At 42.1% G+C, this 18,452-nt stretch overlaps 1 protein-coding gene across 14 annotated transcripts in view; it reads right to left on the bottom strand.

Moving 5' to 3' along the window:
* CDC42BPA (CDC42 binding protein kinase alpha) overlaps window positions 1-18,452 on the bottom strand; it is a 309,574-nt gene that overhangs the window by 12,132 nt on the left and 278,990 nt on the right. For all 14 annotated transcript variants that reach the window (XM_057314949.1, XM_057314950.1, XM_044387983.3 and 11 more), the window contains 10 exons: window positions 16,456-16,592; window positions 15,641-15,780; window positions 14,104-14,185; window positions 12,148-12,364; window positions 11,263-11,325; window positions 9,595-10,188; window positions 7,785-7,882; window positions 5,138-5,222; window positions 2,942-3,065; window positions 2,145-2,262 (listed from right to left, as the gene is read on the bottom strand). In XM_057314949.1, coding sequence (XP_057170932.1) covers window positions 2,145-2,262; window positions 2,942-3,065; window positions 5,138-5,222; window positions 7,785-7,882; window positions 9,595-10,188; window positions 11,263-11,325; window positions 12,148-12,364; window positions 14,104-14,185; window positions 15,641-15,780; window positions 16,456-16,592 — 1,658 coding nt within the window. The remainder of the gene's footprint in view (window positions 1-2,144; window positions 2,263-2,941; window positions 3,066-5,137; window positions 5,223-7,784; window positions 7,883-9,594; window positions 10,189-11,262; window positions 11,326-12,147; window positions 12,365-14,103; window positions 14,186-15,640; window positions 15,781-16,455; window positions 16,593-18,452) is intronic.

Raw genomic sequence — 18,452 nt, 5'->3', positions numbered from 1 at the left:
GCGAGCATAGAAGGCCACGTGTCGCGCAGCCAGGTGGGGGAAACATCCTCAGGACATACTCTCTGAGCTTGTTCAGCTCAGTAATCAAGACCAGACCTTATTCTGAACAACAACAATAATAAAAGAGATTTCTTTTACTTAAGTGGTGGGAGAGAAAAGGGAGAAAAAGTGGAGTAAGGAGGGATGCTTTGATATAAAAGTTCTCACGATGTCTGAAATCTGACATTTCTTTTCACTGTGCTCACTCAGTGTGTGTGATGACCAGGTCTCACTGTGTATGAAGGTCAGAAAACAATTCTGGAACATTAGTAAATTGGTTTTTCACCTGATGGCAGAAGACCACCAAGGAGAGGGATATTTTATGAAACCCTGAAACTATTTCACCTTAAGGAAAATAACTGTAATTTCTGGGAGATAACAGAATATATAAAAAATTTTCCATAACTCTTATGTTGTGGGAATATGTAAGATAAAAACTATGTATATTCTTTTTTTGTGCACCAAAATGAAGCACAAGTGAGAGAAATTTTAATTTAAAAAGTATAATACCTATTAAAACCTTGTCAGCTACTGAAATAATTTTGTATTTGTTGATGTATCGCTTTGCAACATAAGCATGTTTGAAATTTGCATCCCTCTCTCTCCGAAACCTTAAAAACTTTCACTAAAATGGTACAGTAACACTTGAGCTATCAAGTATAAGCTATAACATATACTCACATTTCCAGCGTTCATCAAAATGTAAAAATCCTCTCTAAAAAGACAGAGGCTTTGGACCGTATGGTTGTGTCCTGTTTACTTGAGAATAAAGGAAAACCAGCCTGAGAACTTTAAACACATGTTCAGAATGGGTAAACGGAGAGAAATCTGAAATCTCATTCCCAGGCAAAAGGTGAAAAGCCAGTGAAGTCTTAAATACGATAGGTAAGTGTAACAGTTTAACATTTCACGTGCTTAGTCTTAGATTTTTTACTTAGTTTTAATTACTACGTGTAATCTTTTTGAACACTTTATTCATAATTTATCCAGCACAGGTAATAAAAATCCCCGCTCCAAGGGGATAAATGGCTACTGTTCATGATTTGAACTCCCTAAAGAAGGGGACGCAGCACAATAACCAGGTCATCATAATACCTTGGTGGTAACAGTAAGAGCATTGTGTCGGTTCAAAAACAGGGTCAACTGGTTAATCGGGATATTTCCAAAGAGGAACTCAGACTCCATGACTGATTTTTTTGTTCCTCCCATGAAACAAATGCAGAATACCTTCAAAAGCTTAACTTTCTTATTTAAAAAAACCTGACTGCACATAAAAACTCTATTACCTAGGTTTTTTTTGTTTTTTTTTTTTTCCTGTCAACGACAGATCCTTGTACCTCCTATCACAGCAGAGTTGGTAATGAGGGTAACAGGACAGACTCCCATAGAAAGAGCTCTGGGTCCAGATTCACAAATCTAACACTACACCCCGTGATCAAAAGGGTTCCATTAGAGTTTCAATAATTTGCTGAGTACTATGATACCGAAATGTGAAGTGTAAACAGAGCCTGGAAAATTAGCTAATGCCATGGATATTCCTTATCTCAGCATACTGGGTCCAAGAATCTAATCTTCATGTGAAAAACAAGTTTTTCTGTGTTGTACTTTTGTGTGCAAGACAGACCAGGCAACATATTTATAACTGGGGAGAGGAAGATGATTTGCTTGTCCAACGAGCTAAGAGGTGTGGCCATTAATGACCAACCTAACATGGTTCTCTGGGCAGGCGGGGGGCAAAGGTCTGAATTGCTAAAACGTAGTGAAATGTTAGCAATTTCATGAGCAAGTTCTGGGTCTCGGTAGAGACTGTCTCCAACGTATTCCACCACGAACAGTAAGTCTGGATACGGGACAAGTTTATGGGGTCTGCAACTAAGTAAGAACTCGATCTGTCTGGTTTCTCACGATGCCCAGATGTTGTGTTTTTCTCATCAGGTGTATCTCATCACGCATCTTACACATATTTTGATGCATGGACACAAATGTTTCATCATCACACTAACGTTTCCTCTTAAGTCTACATATGGATCTAGGCACGCATGTTTGCTTTTCCCCCCTCTGCCCCACTCGTAACCCCGTTCCCGCTCCCCCTTCATTTCTCTTACCATGGGCAGGTCTTTTAGGATCTGTATTCCATCTCCTGGGCCCATGTGTGCTATGTGGTTAAAATTAGTTGGGTTAGAAATTAATTTATTTCTCATTTCTGGATCTCGCAGCATCTCTCTGGAAGATAAAACACCTGTTTAGACACTGTTTTTGTGCTCGATCTAGATAACTTCAGAAAAAAATTAAGCATCCTTTATTCACAAAAATAAAACTGAAATGTTTAATAAGGATAGAATTAACAGTAAAATATACTCCATTAAAACTTTACTTAGAAACTTTTGTTTTAAATAAAAGATCTTGAGTGTTTTGGTGGGAAAATAGGCTTCTCTTAGCACTCACATATCAGAGCTCTCTTTTATAGACAGTTTTGACCATTTTATGTATGTCTTTTAAAATAACTGATAACACTTCAGGGATGTTTTTATATGGGCCTGGAAATACCTCAAGCCTTTCGGCTGTCTGCTCACGAAGAGAGTTAACCCGAAGTTCTAAAGCCAGTGCAGACGTACCACACGCAGACGTGTGCTGTTTATAATACTATACAAAGGCCCATGGTCCAAAAATTGTCAGTACTTCATATACACAGAGCAATGAATTACACTATGGTACTTTCATCCGGGGCGCACTCACACTGGGAGAGAATTAATTACAAATACACTGAGAAGTTCGTTCACGACTGCGGTTTTGACACCACAGATGGGTGAGCGATTTTCAGAGCTCACATCTGCCCTCCGAGTCCAATGCCAGCATCAGGACCACGGAGCCCAGGCAGACGGGACCCCAGCTGCACACCCACCTCCTCTGCTGAGCCCTCTCCTCCTCCGGGACCCTGAAGGAGAAGCGCCGCTTGTTGTTGATGTTTCTAACCATCTGCTTCCGACTGTTGTCTGACGTTTCAGGAACCACCAGCTCATCCCCTTCTGTTAGAAAAAATACGAAGCACGGCGATGTTCTGTAAAGCGCTACAATGCTCTTTATCCGTCAATCTCTAGGATGGTACCAACATCTGCCAGTTGTACAACATACGTGATTCTCATTTTTAAACGTTGTCTGTTGACGCTCACAACAAATAATAATTTAAACCAGGACATATGTAAACAGGTGTACGCGAAAGTTAAACACAGCTTACAAAGTACAGTTTCACTTCCATTTGATTATAAACATAAAGTGGCACAATTTTAGGGGAAGACAAGAAAAATGCAGCTGCCTAGGGTCCTGTCCCTTTGCTCCCTGCCCCTGCGATCTCTCTGCACTGTCTCCTCTCACCTCCCGGGCACTGGTTCCAATGCTCCTCCCGAGAAGCTGTGCGGCAGTCAGGCGTAAGAGTAAATTATTCGTGTAAATGATAACTAAAAGTATTTTGACAATAATAAAACATTTCCTTTGCAAGATCCAGGCTGCCAGACATGGACCAAGCACAAAACCTCGCTCTCCCACTAGCTTCCTTTGCTAAAGGTAAGACTGTCGCTATTTCTACTCTTCCGATCTTGGGGAGGAGATGACACTTGATCGGATGCACCTGGTTTCAATTTAATACCTAGAAGTAAACAAAACCGTCCGCCAAGGGCTCCCCGGACAGGCTGAAATCTGTGAACACACTCAAGGAATAAAATAGACAGCTCTATTCACACAACATGATGGATGCCATTCTCTAAATAAGGAAGAGGAGAAAAGCCAAGCTTCAGAATTTTTAACAGCCACGAAGTGCAAGTGAGAAAAGAGCCACGCAGGAGCGTGCAAGGCGAGCAGGGCAGATGACGAGCGGAAAAGCAGCACCCTTCTTGGGTCGGAATAATGCAGCTTCATCAGTTGCTTTCTTAACTCCACGGGAAACACGGTTTTGGAATTTGGGAATCATGAGGGCAGGGCATGTCTGGGTGAGTTATGGTGGCAGCGGGAGAGGCGGGACGGCCAGAGGCCACAGCAACACTTTGAGCCCCTGAGAGATGAAGGACAGAGCAAGACAGAGAAACAGAAAGGGCCTCTGGGGAACAGGGCCCCTTGCCTTTCCTGGGGACACCTACTCTGAGATTCTGAGGGGTCTTCCCTGGCTAAGCTCCTGCTCAGAGCAGAAAGATGACAGCTGGGGGGACACAAGCGGGAAGAGGCTTCATCCTACAGACACGACCTGGGACATGGACATATTCTGTGATCATCACGGCCACACACAGTGAGAACAGGGTGGAGCCAGTCTTATACCAGTGTCTGGACTTCCTCTAAGAGACAGACACAAAATTAAGTACAGGCCCTTAGAGGTGAGAGGCGTAAAGCTCTGTGTCATTAGCTTCATGGTGGATCCATCACTGAATGGGAATCATTTCTAAATTCTGACTCTCCGTTCAGAAGTCCTCTCCTACAACCACCAGGCCGGCAACCCAGAAACCCCCAGGGCGCCAAGAGCACGTGCGGGACAGCCGGTGTGAAGGCACACAGGGACTGTGGACACTGCCCTTGTCCTCTCTGGAACTCCCATCTGGGGCTCCCACTCCCTGCTCCCGATTCTGGCGCTCCTGGGACCCTCCTCCCTGCCCTCCCTGCCCAGGCTGACACGAGCACTTCCGGAGTTCAGAGCCCTGTGCGTTGGCAGAAGGTGTATACCCGAAGTCCCCAGTCAGAACTCTGGATGAGTTTTCACCATTTCAGTGCCACAAACCTGGGTTGGGCTTGGCGGTATCAGCAGTACAGAAGACACGGAAGACACCTACAGCTATACTGTGGCCACTTAACTCAGTACTCCACAGAAAAACAACAAGGTAGGTCAAAAACAAATACTTTGTGTATACAGCTATGCGAGATTAAGCAGAATGGCTTTTTATGCAGACATTTATCTTAATAGATTGAGGAGAAGATGACAGTAGCCAAGATCACAGACTCTGGAGTAAGATAAACCCGAGTTTAAATCTGGTCTCTGCCACTTTTTTATTATCTCTAGGCAGTCAGCTTAGAGAGAACATTTCCACTGAAGCCATCCCATTAATGTGTATTTTCTTACCTGCCATCTTATTTTTGAAATATATTAATCTAATTGTCTCCAACCCCAAAAGGTTTAATGATCCTTCACTGTTTAAGGGTCGAACCTAAAATAAAAAAAAAGGAAATTACTATTCCAATAAAACCTTCAAATGAAATCATAAAACATCTGGCCTATTTAGAAAGCACACACTATTGAGACCTTCCATTTATCCATCTTCTTCAAAATATGCTCCCTCAAAAAATCAACAAAAAATTAACATTAATTCTGATGGGAAATGAGTAAAAAACTATCTAATTTGAACAAGAAAGTTACAATGACAACATTTTGAAGGAAGAATATTCTGGGGGGGTGAGAACAGAAATATATTTAAATCTTAAATTTGACTTTTTAAAGCCATTAGTGACGAAATCATTATACTAAGAAGATATCAATGCAGCTACTTTATGAATGTGATTAGAACCGTATGTTCACAAATGACAGGGATGAAACTCTGTACCACTGGGGAGAGGGGGGCTGTCAGTTAATGGTGACAAAGCAATTGCTCACGTACATGGAACAGATGAACAGAGTCCCCACCGCACACTACACATCAAACACCAACTCCACAGGCATTAAGGGCATACATGCAACATGCACAACTTTCAAACGTTTGGAATAAAGGTCCTATCTTTATGACCTTGAGTTAGGAAAGTTTCCAAACAGAAAAAACGTAAGATGAAAGGATAAGAATGATTTGTAACAATAACCCCTGAACCTAGTAATACACTATATGTTAACTAACTTAGATTTATATAAAATCTAAAAAAAAAAAATTTATAACAAGTTTACAACAAAATAATATAATTTATTGTTACTAAAATAAACGCTTAGCAAAATACACAATCAAAATGGATAGGTCACAAATGGAGAAGATTTATCCCACCCCTTACTAACTCCGTATTTACAATATATAAAGAATTTCAATAAATTAATAAAAAAGAAGACAAACAGAAAAGTGAGCAAAAAGCATGACTAGGTTTTCAAGAAGAAGAAATAAGAATGAATAAACATAAATGAAAGATGAATAAACATACAAAGATTAGGGACATGCAAATCAATGCTTTGATGAGACAGCATTTTACAACCGTTGATAATGGTTATAAAACTATGAATTCTGAGAATGGCAAGGTCAGAGAAGATATGGGTCTGTAGGAACTCCTCTGTACTGCTGGCGGGGGGGCAGTGGGGGGAGTAGGAACCGGTACAATGACTCTGGAAAATAATGACACTATCTTGTAAGGTTGAACCCCTGAATTCTCTGTGCCCCATCAATTCCACTCCTAGATGTGAGATATAAAGAAACTCCTGCACATGTGTTCAAAGACACAGCCATCAGTGTTCACAGCAGCAAAACCTGGAAAATAATTCCAAGTTCACCAATGAGAGAATGGAGAAAGGAACTGTGATTTACTCACTCGACAGAGTATGTTATAGCAGTGAAAAGCAATGAGCTACACACAGCATGCAGAACAAGGGTGAATCTCGGAATAAGCAGGAAGAGAGCACGGCAGATGACACACATGTCACATTTTCATCAAGCTCAAAAGCAAGCAAAACTCGACAGTACACAATGAAACAACTGTCTGGGAATATTTAAATATGCACCCCCCCAAATCTGTATTTTAAGAAAAGCAAAAGCAATGATACCTACAACATTCAGGATAGTGGACTTCTCTGGGGAGGGGCAGGGGTTTGGGTTAAGGGAAAAGGACACAGGTAGAGGCAGTGATATTGGTCATGTCCTGGCCCCAAAGTTAGGAGGTGAGTTCATGAGTCGGTAGTTAATTATTGTGCTTCATAAAGGTCACATTCTTTCATATACATTATAAAATTCACATGATAAAAATAAAACAGAAAACTAAATGTCATCAGCCCAAATCTACAAACCAGAGGGCCATATTTGAGGTGCTGGACATCAAGTGGGAGTATTTACAAGAGTTTTCATTGCCGATGTGCTCTGAGATTGGGGCAGACTTTGAAATAGGACGTTGGCTACTTCCTGGTACCGATTCCACTACACCTGCCGCCTAACCGATGACACAAGCTACAGGTACCTGTATGACGCTATTAGTCTTCACTTATGCAAAACAGTCGTGGTATGCCTATAAATTTTCCTTCTGTTACCACAGGGAGATAGTAAAGGGAAAATCACGTTTTATTAGGAACATATAAAGCCTTTATGTTCTAATCATGAGATGCTTAAACAGTTTTGGTTCTAAGTTTAACCAGCTTTCTAGCGTGTGAGAGCTGTCTCAGGATTAGAGCCTGTTTCCCATTATGTAAAAAGCAGTTACAAGAAAGAATGACAGCATTCTCCTCCCTCAGAGCTACTGAAGTAGAAGACAACACTGGCATTTTAGGGGTTGGGGAGACTCTAGTCGCTTGTTATGGCAATACACCTATCGATCCAGTGAAACGAAATGTGATAAAAAGAACATGGTTTTGAACTACCTACAAAATTAACCAGCTTGACTTTTGTTTCTAGCGTTTCTCCTCTTAGCTAAATCGCGAATTACTGACTGCCAGAAAATGCCCGAATAGTGAAAAATAGCTATTAGTGTTTCACCACACTCGTGTTTCACCACATTCGTTAGTGCACTTAGCCCATGTTTTCACGTGAAATTACCTTTTTGAGTGGGAGAGTCTGAATCCATTCCATGGAGTTCACATCGAAGATATCAACCGCGTTTTCACTATACACCGAGAGATACGGTGCGTTGTAACCTGCGAGAAGGGAAGGAGGCAACAGTGGCTAATTACTTCTAACTTGTAAACCCCAAACACTTTGAAAGATCTACACTAAATAACTGTAGAGCAGAACCCCACTCAAATCCTACTGCGTTCATGCAGTAGCCACATCAAAACATTTTCGAGGCAGACGGGCATGCCGTGGGGCAGACGGCCGCTTTAATACATAAGGATTTTGCTAACGCAGATGGTGGAATATTCCCTTCTCCAACCCAAGTTCTATAGAGGGCGGTCAAAATGCTTTTTTAAAACTATTTGATTTCTAAACCAGTTAAGCTACTGTTACAAAGCAATCTTTAGGTGAGACCTGCAGTCGCATCTATGAACATAGGATCACGCACCTGACATGGGTACGTAGTGGCCCGAATGCTCAAAACCGCTTACTGGAAGAATGGACAGCGACAGATGGTGACAGGAGCAAGGAGAGATGGGACGATTGACCTAAGCTGACGTCACATATTACATCCCTGGCCGAGCTATTCCTAAGAGCCAGAAATTCTGATTCTGACAGCACATCAGAAGAAATACTTTGAATTATTACCTGACCAGGTTGCCAAACAGCCTTTACTCCATATACAACACCACAGATAGGAGTATGTATTTTAGAAGAAACAAAACTTTAAAAACTGTAGGTGGGTAGGATTACATGTGTTTTTCTTTCTTCTTTTTTTTGATCTAGATTTTCTAACTTTTCTGTAATAAGCATGTACGGCCTTAATTTTTCTTCCACTGAACGTTTACACTCAGACTGTATCCTGCTCATCACTCCTCCTACCTGGTTCCAGCAGAAGAGATTTCACACTTCCGGCCCCAAATCCTTCCCCGTGTTCTGAATTCCATTCTCTCTGGCCTCCATGGGCATCTTACTCTATTTTCCTGTATTTACCGCAAAGTCGACCTTTCCCTAGCTCTCCAGTTCAGCATTCAAGCATGTTCTAGTATCTTCCACTAAAAACGAAGCATGTGGGGTCAGACGCTCCTCCCACGGGCCTGTCCAGAGCTCTGTACTTGTGCTACAGAGCACTCAGAACCCACGGCAACTTCTCGCTTGTCGTGAGTCCTTCCTACCTCACTCTGTGCCAGGGGGAGACTGCCTCCTATGCTGGGTGCCCTCTCTTGCCTGGTGAGGTGGCACGTAATGAGACCCAATAACTTATTAATGTCTTAGTACTTCTCGAAAGAGTGTAATGAGACCCAATAACTTATTAATGTCTTAGTATTTCTCGAAAGAGTGCAACAGGCAATCTTAAATATCTATCTATAAAAATATAAAACAGAGAAACGCTTCTTACAGATGCTGCGTTATACCTTGACGTGACCAATTAAACAACTCAGTAACTACCTCACACGAGCTGTTAATGCTCACACGCACTGATATTTTGGGGGACCATGAAGATAACAGTTTAGAGTTACTTCGAAATACAACATGGGTTAAAAATCCACTTAGGTAAAATATTCTATACAAAGATTAACTTCAACTAGGTACAAGGTAATGTCAAACCTGCTGGCCGAGGTCTAGCTCTGGATAGTTACTTGACATAATTAAACAACATAACTGACACTTAGGCAAAACCTTAAGCATGACTTTTAAAAACCACCTGTTATTAATAGTGACTATTTTCAGGAGATGAGGTGGAGGAAAAGAAAAGAGACAAAAAGGTCAAAGAGCCAAAATAAGAGACTCTTACAACAAGAGGAAGGATTCGCCGGCCACATCAGTTCCTGCTGTCTCGACCTCCGGCCCTGGCAGTCGGTGTATACCCCGATGCTGTTAAAACACAGCAGATACTCTTTACTGGAGATCTCAACTGCGCACATGGCATCCATCGGCTGGTGTGCAATAAAGGACAGCGTGTGGTCGTTTGAGTGGAGCATACTGTACGGACTTCCCTCCCCGCTCAAGGGGTATCTGAGGAATCCCGACTGGAATCCCACGCAGAGCTGCTCGCTGAAGATTGCCATCCATTGCACATTATATGGGACTTGGATTTCCTTAAATTTTCTGTGACGGGTCTTGCTCTGAAATAGTTCGTAACAGAGGACCTGCCTTTTCATAGCCACACACAGGCATGTGAGAGATCCATGGCACACTTTGCCAGAAGTTATGGACTGACACCCTTTAGTTTCTGCCAGCTTATAAAAATCAGTCTCTCGTCCGTCCAAAGCCGACATGGGAAAAAGTCGCACGTGGCGATTTCGTCCTGAGATCACGGCAACAAGCTGGTCATTTGGAATGAGTTCAATCTGATGTATCTTCTTATTGTCACCAACTCTAATAATTTCTATGCAAAGAAATAATAAATGCAGAATCATGTTTTATTTACTAATCATATCCCAATTATACTCAAAATCATATGTCAATTTATAATAAAGATGCAGATACACACAGAAGAATAAGAGAACCGAATCATGTGGAGAAAGAGGAAGATAATTATACCCATTATAAGGTAACTGCACACAGCTACAGTGAGGTGTTAAATTCAGCACCATGATTTTCTGGCAACCAAGGCAAAGGGCCCCTTCTGATAAAGCATGCCACATCTGTAGGAAAAACCTTTTTCCTGGCACTAAGTTCTCAGGAACCTCACCGTGGTGTTCCTATTTTAAAAATTGTGTAAGGCGTATTTCACTGAGGGTATTTCTTTCTTTTTTCCCCCAGGGAGAGAGAGTGCATGCACGTGTGCATGTGCAAGCAGGGGGAGGGGCAGAGGGAGAGAGAATCTCAGGCAGGCTCCACGTTCAGGGGCTTGATCCCAGGACCCTGAGATCATGACCTGAGCTGAAACCAAGAGTCAGATGCTTAACCAACTGAGACCCCCCAGGCCCCCTGAAGTTATCTATACGGGTAACAAACAGATGCAGTTTAAATGCAGTTTTCCCATGATCTCACTTGATCTGAAGACAGGACACTAGCAAATTGGTTCCTTTTTATTTCATTCAGTATTTAATTTCTCCCTGGAAAAAATCCGTGTAATAAGTATAGGGAAAAACACTCCCAACATGAACACATTTTAATGACGGCTACCTCTTCAGGCACTAACAGAGCAATGAACGAGTCAGGCTGTACCCTTTCACACCCACCTTTAGGCATGCGACCCGAGTTTGTGCCGCAGAGCTGATAAATAAATGATAAAAGAAACACAACACATACTTGCAAGTTTAAGAACTCAGCAGGACTAAAGAATTATAAAAGGTATCTTTTGATTCATAAACACATCGAATTAGGTGTGGAAAATTTCGATTATAGACTACGTAAGAGCAAACTGTGCTCTTCTTAGAACTTAGAACCTAGAGTTCAGAGCTGTCTGACAATATCTGCTTCGAAGTTACTCCATAATAATTAACTTTTCTCTTACCATCTTTGGTGACATGAACAACAAACAAGCCCTCTTCGTTGCCCAGTGCTATCCTTTCATGATCTACGGAAGACATGAATACGAAACACTGTTAATAGGTAAAACTATGTAAAACTAATAGAACAAAACAAATAATGAAGACATGTAGTGCAAAAAACTGAAATAAGTGACTTAAAATAGCAACCACAATTGGTACTATGAAATCTTTCAGATCACAGTGGTAAATGTTACCACATGCCTTTTTTAATGGAACAATCACCAGAAAGTATACCCATACTTACAAAAAGAAGTGTTTAGTCAAGAAGGGTGAAAAAATTTAAAAACCTAGTTTGTTTACACTTAGTCTGGTTCTATTTCTTGCTTTAGGAGGGAAAAATTGTGGAAGGCATTTGAACCCTACTCATTAGCTTTTCATTATTTACTAGAAAGTAACAAAAGAGTTGGACGTGTACATAATAGGACAAAAATTTAAACCTCCAGACACGGAAGCTGCCATTTTTTGAGGGCATTTGATATGCAGGGCGTCCTGTGTCATGTGTCCCACCTCCTGAAACCTCCCCATCACTTCTTCGAGGTAATCGGAACCTGCCTCTTACCTAAGAAGTTAACTTGTTCTAAGTCACACAGCAGAAAATAGATTGTTAATAGGTTAACCCTCAGGACTGTTGCTTTTTCAGAAGAAAACGCACTTGGAAAGCTTATTTATTGTCGTTTACTGGAAAACACAGCTCACAGTGGCCCGCGCACTCAGTAGACACTTCCTGCGCATCCGGACAGAACGCACGCCACGCTGGACACTGGGGATCCCCAGCTGCAAGCCAGCACTGCTCACACGGTAGGTCAGTCAACAACTACGGTAACACCGTCAACGGGGCAAGTCCGTACCTATGATAGCAGCTGCCTGCGTTGTTTTAATGAGGGGCAGAGTGCTGTCATACGCCTCCTTGGGAACATAGACTGAGCGGTCTCTGAATTTGCTTTTCTTCAAAATCTTGTGCAGCTCGCTGAGCACGCCCACCCACTTGTTCCTCTCGCTCTCGCTCTCCGCGAGCATCAGGACCGAACACCTGCTGTCAGACGCCGAGAGCTGGGAAGCCGTGACCTAGGACAGTGTAATCAGCCTGTGTTAGAAAACAGACACCCTGCCCGCAGGTTTCATGCTGATGCTAGCTGACCAGGCTCTGGCCAACAAAATGAGCACTCATCAGATGACACGTTTACCAGAGGTCAGCTCTCCTAGTTAGGAGAATAACTAGTCTTTGCATTAGAATTCATGACAAAGCAAAGGTAGCAAAACCTCTATCTATCTATCTATCTATCTAGATACCATTTTAAATGTTAGTAACATTGTTTCTTTGCTTTACTATAAAGGGCCAGGACGCCATCACTGAGAAATGCACTAACCCTGCTCATCCATCAACAGCAGCTGACATTTACCGAGCAGTCTCTGAGCAGGGATCAGAGCATGTTACGAGTATGAGATGGGTATTGCTATTATATCCTGATTTTACATATGAAAATACTCTGGTGCAGAGACTCATGGTCTCCAAGGATGTCCCACCAGACTGGGATCCTGCGTCCATGCTCAGAAACACTACACCAAACCAATTTTCAATTTGTTTTAAAAAGTCAGAAATAACATTGTTACTTCATAACATAACTTGCATTATCTTAGAGAAGATCAGATCACTTGAGTTGGTATTTCCGTGAAGATTTATCACTATACAAATAGCACTTCCAATCAGACTTAAGCTTTATATATACAGATCCCTTCTTAAAAGTGCGTTAAGCAGCAGTGACCATAAAATCCCACAATGGGAATCAGCTCTAGATAAGAGGGCCTCTTTAGGCTCCGTTGGTGACTTTTCTTAGATACAAGATTCATGGACAAACACTCAGCATTCGGGCATAACATCAGGGCAGTGTTTGCTTGTTTGTTTTTAAACCTCTACTGTCTTAATTCACCAATTCAACATCGCCCTGTGGCAGGGCAGACAGCCTCTGAAGACGGCTACCAACAATTATTCCTACGGAATTCTACTCTTCTCTTCAAGCTCTGGGCTCTATTTCCCCTCCCCTTCAATCCAGGCTGGCTCCGTGACATGCTCCGACCAACAGAATGCACAGGAGCTACGCCTGTTTTGGCCTGGTCCTTAAAAGAAACGCCTGGTAGCTTCTTTTAGTTCTCTTGGAGGCCAGCCCTGTAGAGCTCAGCCGGATGACCGAATGAGAGACCACATGGAGAAAGGTCACAGAGAGCGTGGAGATCGCCCATCTAACAGCCAGCAGCAGGGCCGCAGATATGGGAGCAAGGTCATTTTGGACATTCCAGCCCCAAATGAGCCGGACGTAGCCACAGGAGTGACCCTAGTCGACGCCACTCAAACTGGATAGCTGACCCAGAGAATGATAAAAAAATAAGTCATTACTGGTTTAAGCCACTAAGTTTTGGAGTAGTTATTACAAAGCAGCAGAAATAAAACATTGATTTTTTTAAATAAGATTTTAAAAAGAAACCTCTGTTTTTAAAAAACTTGAGAAACCTCACACTTATTCAATTTTCCATGTGGTGCATTTATTTGGAAAGTGAACTGTGGCTCAAAAGTATCACCCAAGATGAAACTATTTTAGAAGCCAAATATTCCTGCTTTCTACAGGTCTTTTACTAATGAAATGTTTACTTAGCACGAATTATATATTCAAGTACTGGATGATACAAAACACATTAAGGAATAGAGGATTTAGTATTTCCTAGTAAGTTTATGATCTATATGAAGAGATAAAATATATATTCACTAAAAACACATAATTCAGTCATCAAACTACAGCACACATACTCACTCTGAATATACAGGGTATGTCTTTTCGACTTGCATGAATCACATCAGAAGCCAAGACTGAACTCACAGAGAATTCTTCATCCCTGAAGGAACAACGAAACACTAAAGTCAGCGAATGTGGGCGTGTGTGCTGTGTTTACGGTGCGCATCCAAATCACACACAGGGCAATCCTCAAACTTAACTGCACAAAACATCCAAGCCGGATTTAAAAAAGTCGATTTTTCCACCATTGTAATTGATGGTGCCCAAAGTAACTTATCAGGAGTAACCCAGGAGCGGCAATGACACAAGGGCTGGCAATCACTGCTAGCTCCAGTTGCAAGGCCAGTACCCGTACATGCAGACGAGGGATCTGAACCCTCCTGAACACACCCTCTAGCATCCCGCAACACAGCTCATGAGCCCACAACAGCGCGTATCTGACATTTCACTGTTCCATCAACACCTGAAGCAGAATTCCTCCACCATAATTTACTCCTTGTGACTTGCTAATTCTTAGTGCCATCATTCTGTTGGTCTTGAAGACTTGAGGCCATAGTCTTGTCTCTGCTTCTTCTCCCTATCTTTCTTTCTTTTCTTTTTTTTTTTTTTAAAGATTTTATTTATTTATCCGACAGAGACAGAGACAGCCAGCGAGAGAGGGAACACAAGCAGGGGGAGTGGGAGAGGAAGAAGCAGGCTCGTAGCGGAGGAGCCTGATGTGGGGCTCGATCCCATAACGCCGGGATCACGCCCTGAGCCGAAGGCAGACGCTTAACCGCTGTGCCACCCAGGCGCCCCTTCTCCCTATCTTTCTATAGTGAGTCCCTGCGCAGGCTCTGTCGGACTTTCCTTGCTAATGTTTCCTGCATTTATCTCCTCGTATTCCGTATCTGCGGAGAAGACGACGTGTCTGAGGTGCTGGTGTGAAATGCCAGGTGCGCCATGGCTGGAAACTCCTGCTCTGAGTGCCGGAGGAAGAGCTGGAGGGAGGCCTGTGTGGGAGTCATCAGCACAGAGGCGACAGCTGAAGGTCTGGGGGCTTATAAGTCACCCCAGGGGAATGCTGGAGTTGCAAGAAGAGGTAAAGGAGAGCACTCCACAGGGCAGGGGAAGAGCCTGGAGAGTGAGACCAGAAACACTGAAGAGGTGTACTCATTCAAGTGTTTCCCGACTCCTTACATGCTCCAAGAGCCTATCTGATTTTGGGATGTGTACTCTCTTTCCTCGCATTGGAATTATGCCCCACGCCTTCAGACAATGAGACCACGTACTAGGCCTCCGTTACCCCAGCCATCTTTATGTTGGTCTTTTGGATTCAAATATTAGCTTTTTTTCCCTGACCCTGAGCCCCAACTCACTCACTCAACACACATCAACCCGTCTATAACAACGCCTTGTTTCCTGGTTTTAATTACATTACTCTGGCAATATTAGTAAATTAGATTAATAGGAGATTAGATTTAAATAAAAATATGGCAATGTAATTAGATGAAAAGCCAGACACTGTTTTATTCCTATGTCACAGACACAAATATTTTCACTTTCGAAAGCTCACCTCATGTCAATCACCTGACTGACCACAACACTGGGCTGAGATGCTTTTCCTTCAGCAACATCGTACAGGAAGAGTTTAAAGTCACAAACCACAGCCAATGCTCTCTGCCATCCCTTCTTCACTCCTGCTGGCTTCGGGATCTTTGGCAAACAGACAGAAACAACTCAAACTAAAATGTCAATCACAGCCTCTTAGTTACCTACGTAATTGAACGTTGGAAAACAAAAGATAACGTACACGTGTCCTAAGTCTGCCGGTCTGGGGGGTCAAGTGCAGATGGAACACACAGACCACTGATAACATGAGAAACTGTAAGAATACATTCTCCAAATATTGTATGACTTTTTCTGAAAAATTTTTAAATGGAACCATTTTAACTTTTGCTAGTAATTCATTAAAATAACATTCATGGATTTCTTTTTCAGCAGTGTAAAAGTCAAGTTTGGGAGTACGATGAAATGCAGCTTACACTTTTAATGCTATTCGGGATGACAAGTAAGAATACCCCCTGATAATATCTCACACCTCATAAGCACACGCTACGTCTCCAGGAAGACCAGGCGCCAAAGACTCCTTCACGGAGATTTCGACGTCTGTTCGTTACAGGAACAGAACTGTAAGACATTTTGGACTTTATTTCCAAGCAAAGGCCAGGTTTTTTGTTTTCAAATCACTCTGGATGAAGTAAAATTATTAGATGAATTTTATTTGCCTAATTTTCTGGCAAGGAGTATGTTTATAAAGTGACTGGACTTTATTTTCTGTCATTAATCAACCTCAAAAGATTAATCTAAACCTGACCTAATCATACTTACCCTCACATGACCTTCATAGGCTGTTCCTATTCCCTTCTGTGGGTCTATCCCCAGAGGACCTTTCGTCTGCTCAGGCGGGACTGGACACGCAGTTGGAGCTTTGTTTACACAAGTTATATGACATGAAAATCCACACACTTTTGAAGGGGGGGGGAAAAACACAATGTTCAATAAAAATCTACTTCTACAAAAAGACAATTCACTGACTGCTCAGTACATACAAGGGGCTATGTTAGCTGAATGCTTATTTGTGGTTGTGTTTTAAGAAGTTTTGTTATTCGCGGAGCTGACTCATTTGCTTATTATAAGAATTTCAATGAGAAATTACAAAGGTTTTTATTATTGTAATATTATTATCCTGTGTTAACATTCGTAATCAAGAGCAGCAAATACACAGGAAAAAAACCATCTAATCTTGTGAATACAACAGCTGACTTAAAGTTGGAATTCCAAAAAGTAGTTTTTGCAGTTCTAATTCTTCATCTCGCTGCAACTTGGTATCTGCCCTGTAAGTTTCTCTTGCCAGGGTCACTAATGGACATGAAATTACCTGATATCTTTGCAATATCTGGCAAACCTCACCAATCCCTCTTTTTGAAAATGAAATGGTTTAATGATTAAAAAGGTACAAATTAAGGGTAAAGTTTTAAGAGTTAATATCATTATAGATACTTCAGCTATGACTAAGATCATAATAATGGTTAACCTCATTGAGTGCACTTAATTTTTCTGTAACAATCTAAGAGAGGTACAGTTACTCCTACTTATGATGGACTCGTCTTAGGTCACAGGACTCAGAAGTGGCGTTGCTGGAATTCAAACCCAGGCAGGCGGGCTCAGAGCCCACCCTACCTAACCACCCATGATACCTCTACCTGATACACACATGATGAACTTGAGACACTAAGAAACAGGATAAACAAAAATAAATGTGTAAGTTTCACCGAGACTTGCTTGGGTGACAATCAAAATATTTAGGGGCACCTGGGTGGCTCAGTCGCTTAAGCCTCTGACTCGATTTCAGCTCGGGTCATGATCTCATCAGGATCGTGGGATCGGGCCCCATACCGGGCTCCACGCTCAGTAAGGAGTCTGCTTGAGATTCTCTCTCGCCCTCTGTCCCTACCCTCACTCACTCTCTCTCTAAAATAAATAAAATCTTAAAATAAAGTTAAAATACTGAAAACAAACGAGCTTGTTGGAAGGGGCTTCAGACTGATAATATCAATTTAGACAATCCCTACTCGAAGGGTCGGTCCTGGAGAATATCTGGGAAAGATTAAGAGAGGAACTGAAGGGATACCCTCATGGGAATGCACGCACATGGAAACAAGTACCATACACCCCTGATGGGCATTATGAAACCACCAGAGGGGCAAGATGAACTAGTACTGACTGTCAAAACTGCCAAACTTCTGTAAGACAGCTCGTTCACTTTAAAGTAGAGTGTCTAACAAGTTATCATTTGTTTTACTAATAGGCAAAAATCTCACCTCCGAACAACAGTGGAAGCGACAAAATAATTGTTCTGTACAGGCTCTAACTTCAATCAACCAGGAGGAAATTAAAATGATAGGACTCTTTGGAGGCTGTAACCATGTTACCACACCATTTATGAAAGCCTGGGCAGAGTCTAGCGTGTCCCCACAATGTACAGGGCAGGGTTCTAAGGGTCTGCAGGAAAGACAGGCACAATTTCATGACAAGAGACTCCAGAAGGGGGCTTGGGGAGATCTCAAAAACCCCTGACATGTAATTGCAAATGATTCTGATGCATAAGAAATGATAAGGGACCTAAAACTAAGTGCTATCGAGGATTCTTTCTGATAAAGATTTTAAAATGACATTTATTTTTATTTATATTTTATTTTTTTAAAGACTTATTTATTTTAGAGACAGAGCTGGGGGAGAGGCAGGAGAGGGAGAGAGAGAGAATCTTGAAGCAGACTCCCCATTGAGTGTGGAGCCCGATACAGGGCTTGATCACAGGACCCTGA

Source organism: Ursus arctos, unplaced genomic scaffold, assembly GCF_023065955.2.
Source record: "Ursus arctos isolate Adak ecotype North America unplaced genomic scaffold, UrsArc2.0 scaffold_2, whole genome shotgun sequence".
Lineage (NCBI taxonomy): Eukaryota > Metazoa > Chordata > Mammalia > Carnivora > Ursidae > Ursus > Ursus arctos.
Note: the sequence above shows the minus strand (reverse complement) of the source record. Positions and strands in the feature narration are given on the sequence as shown.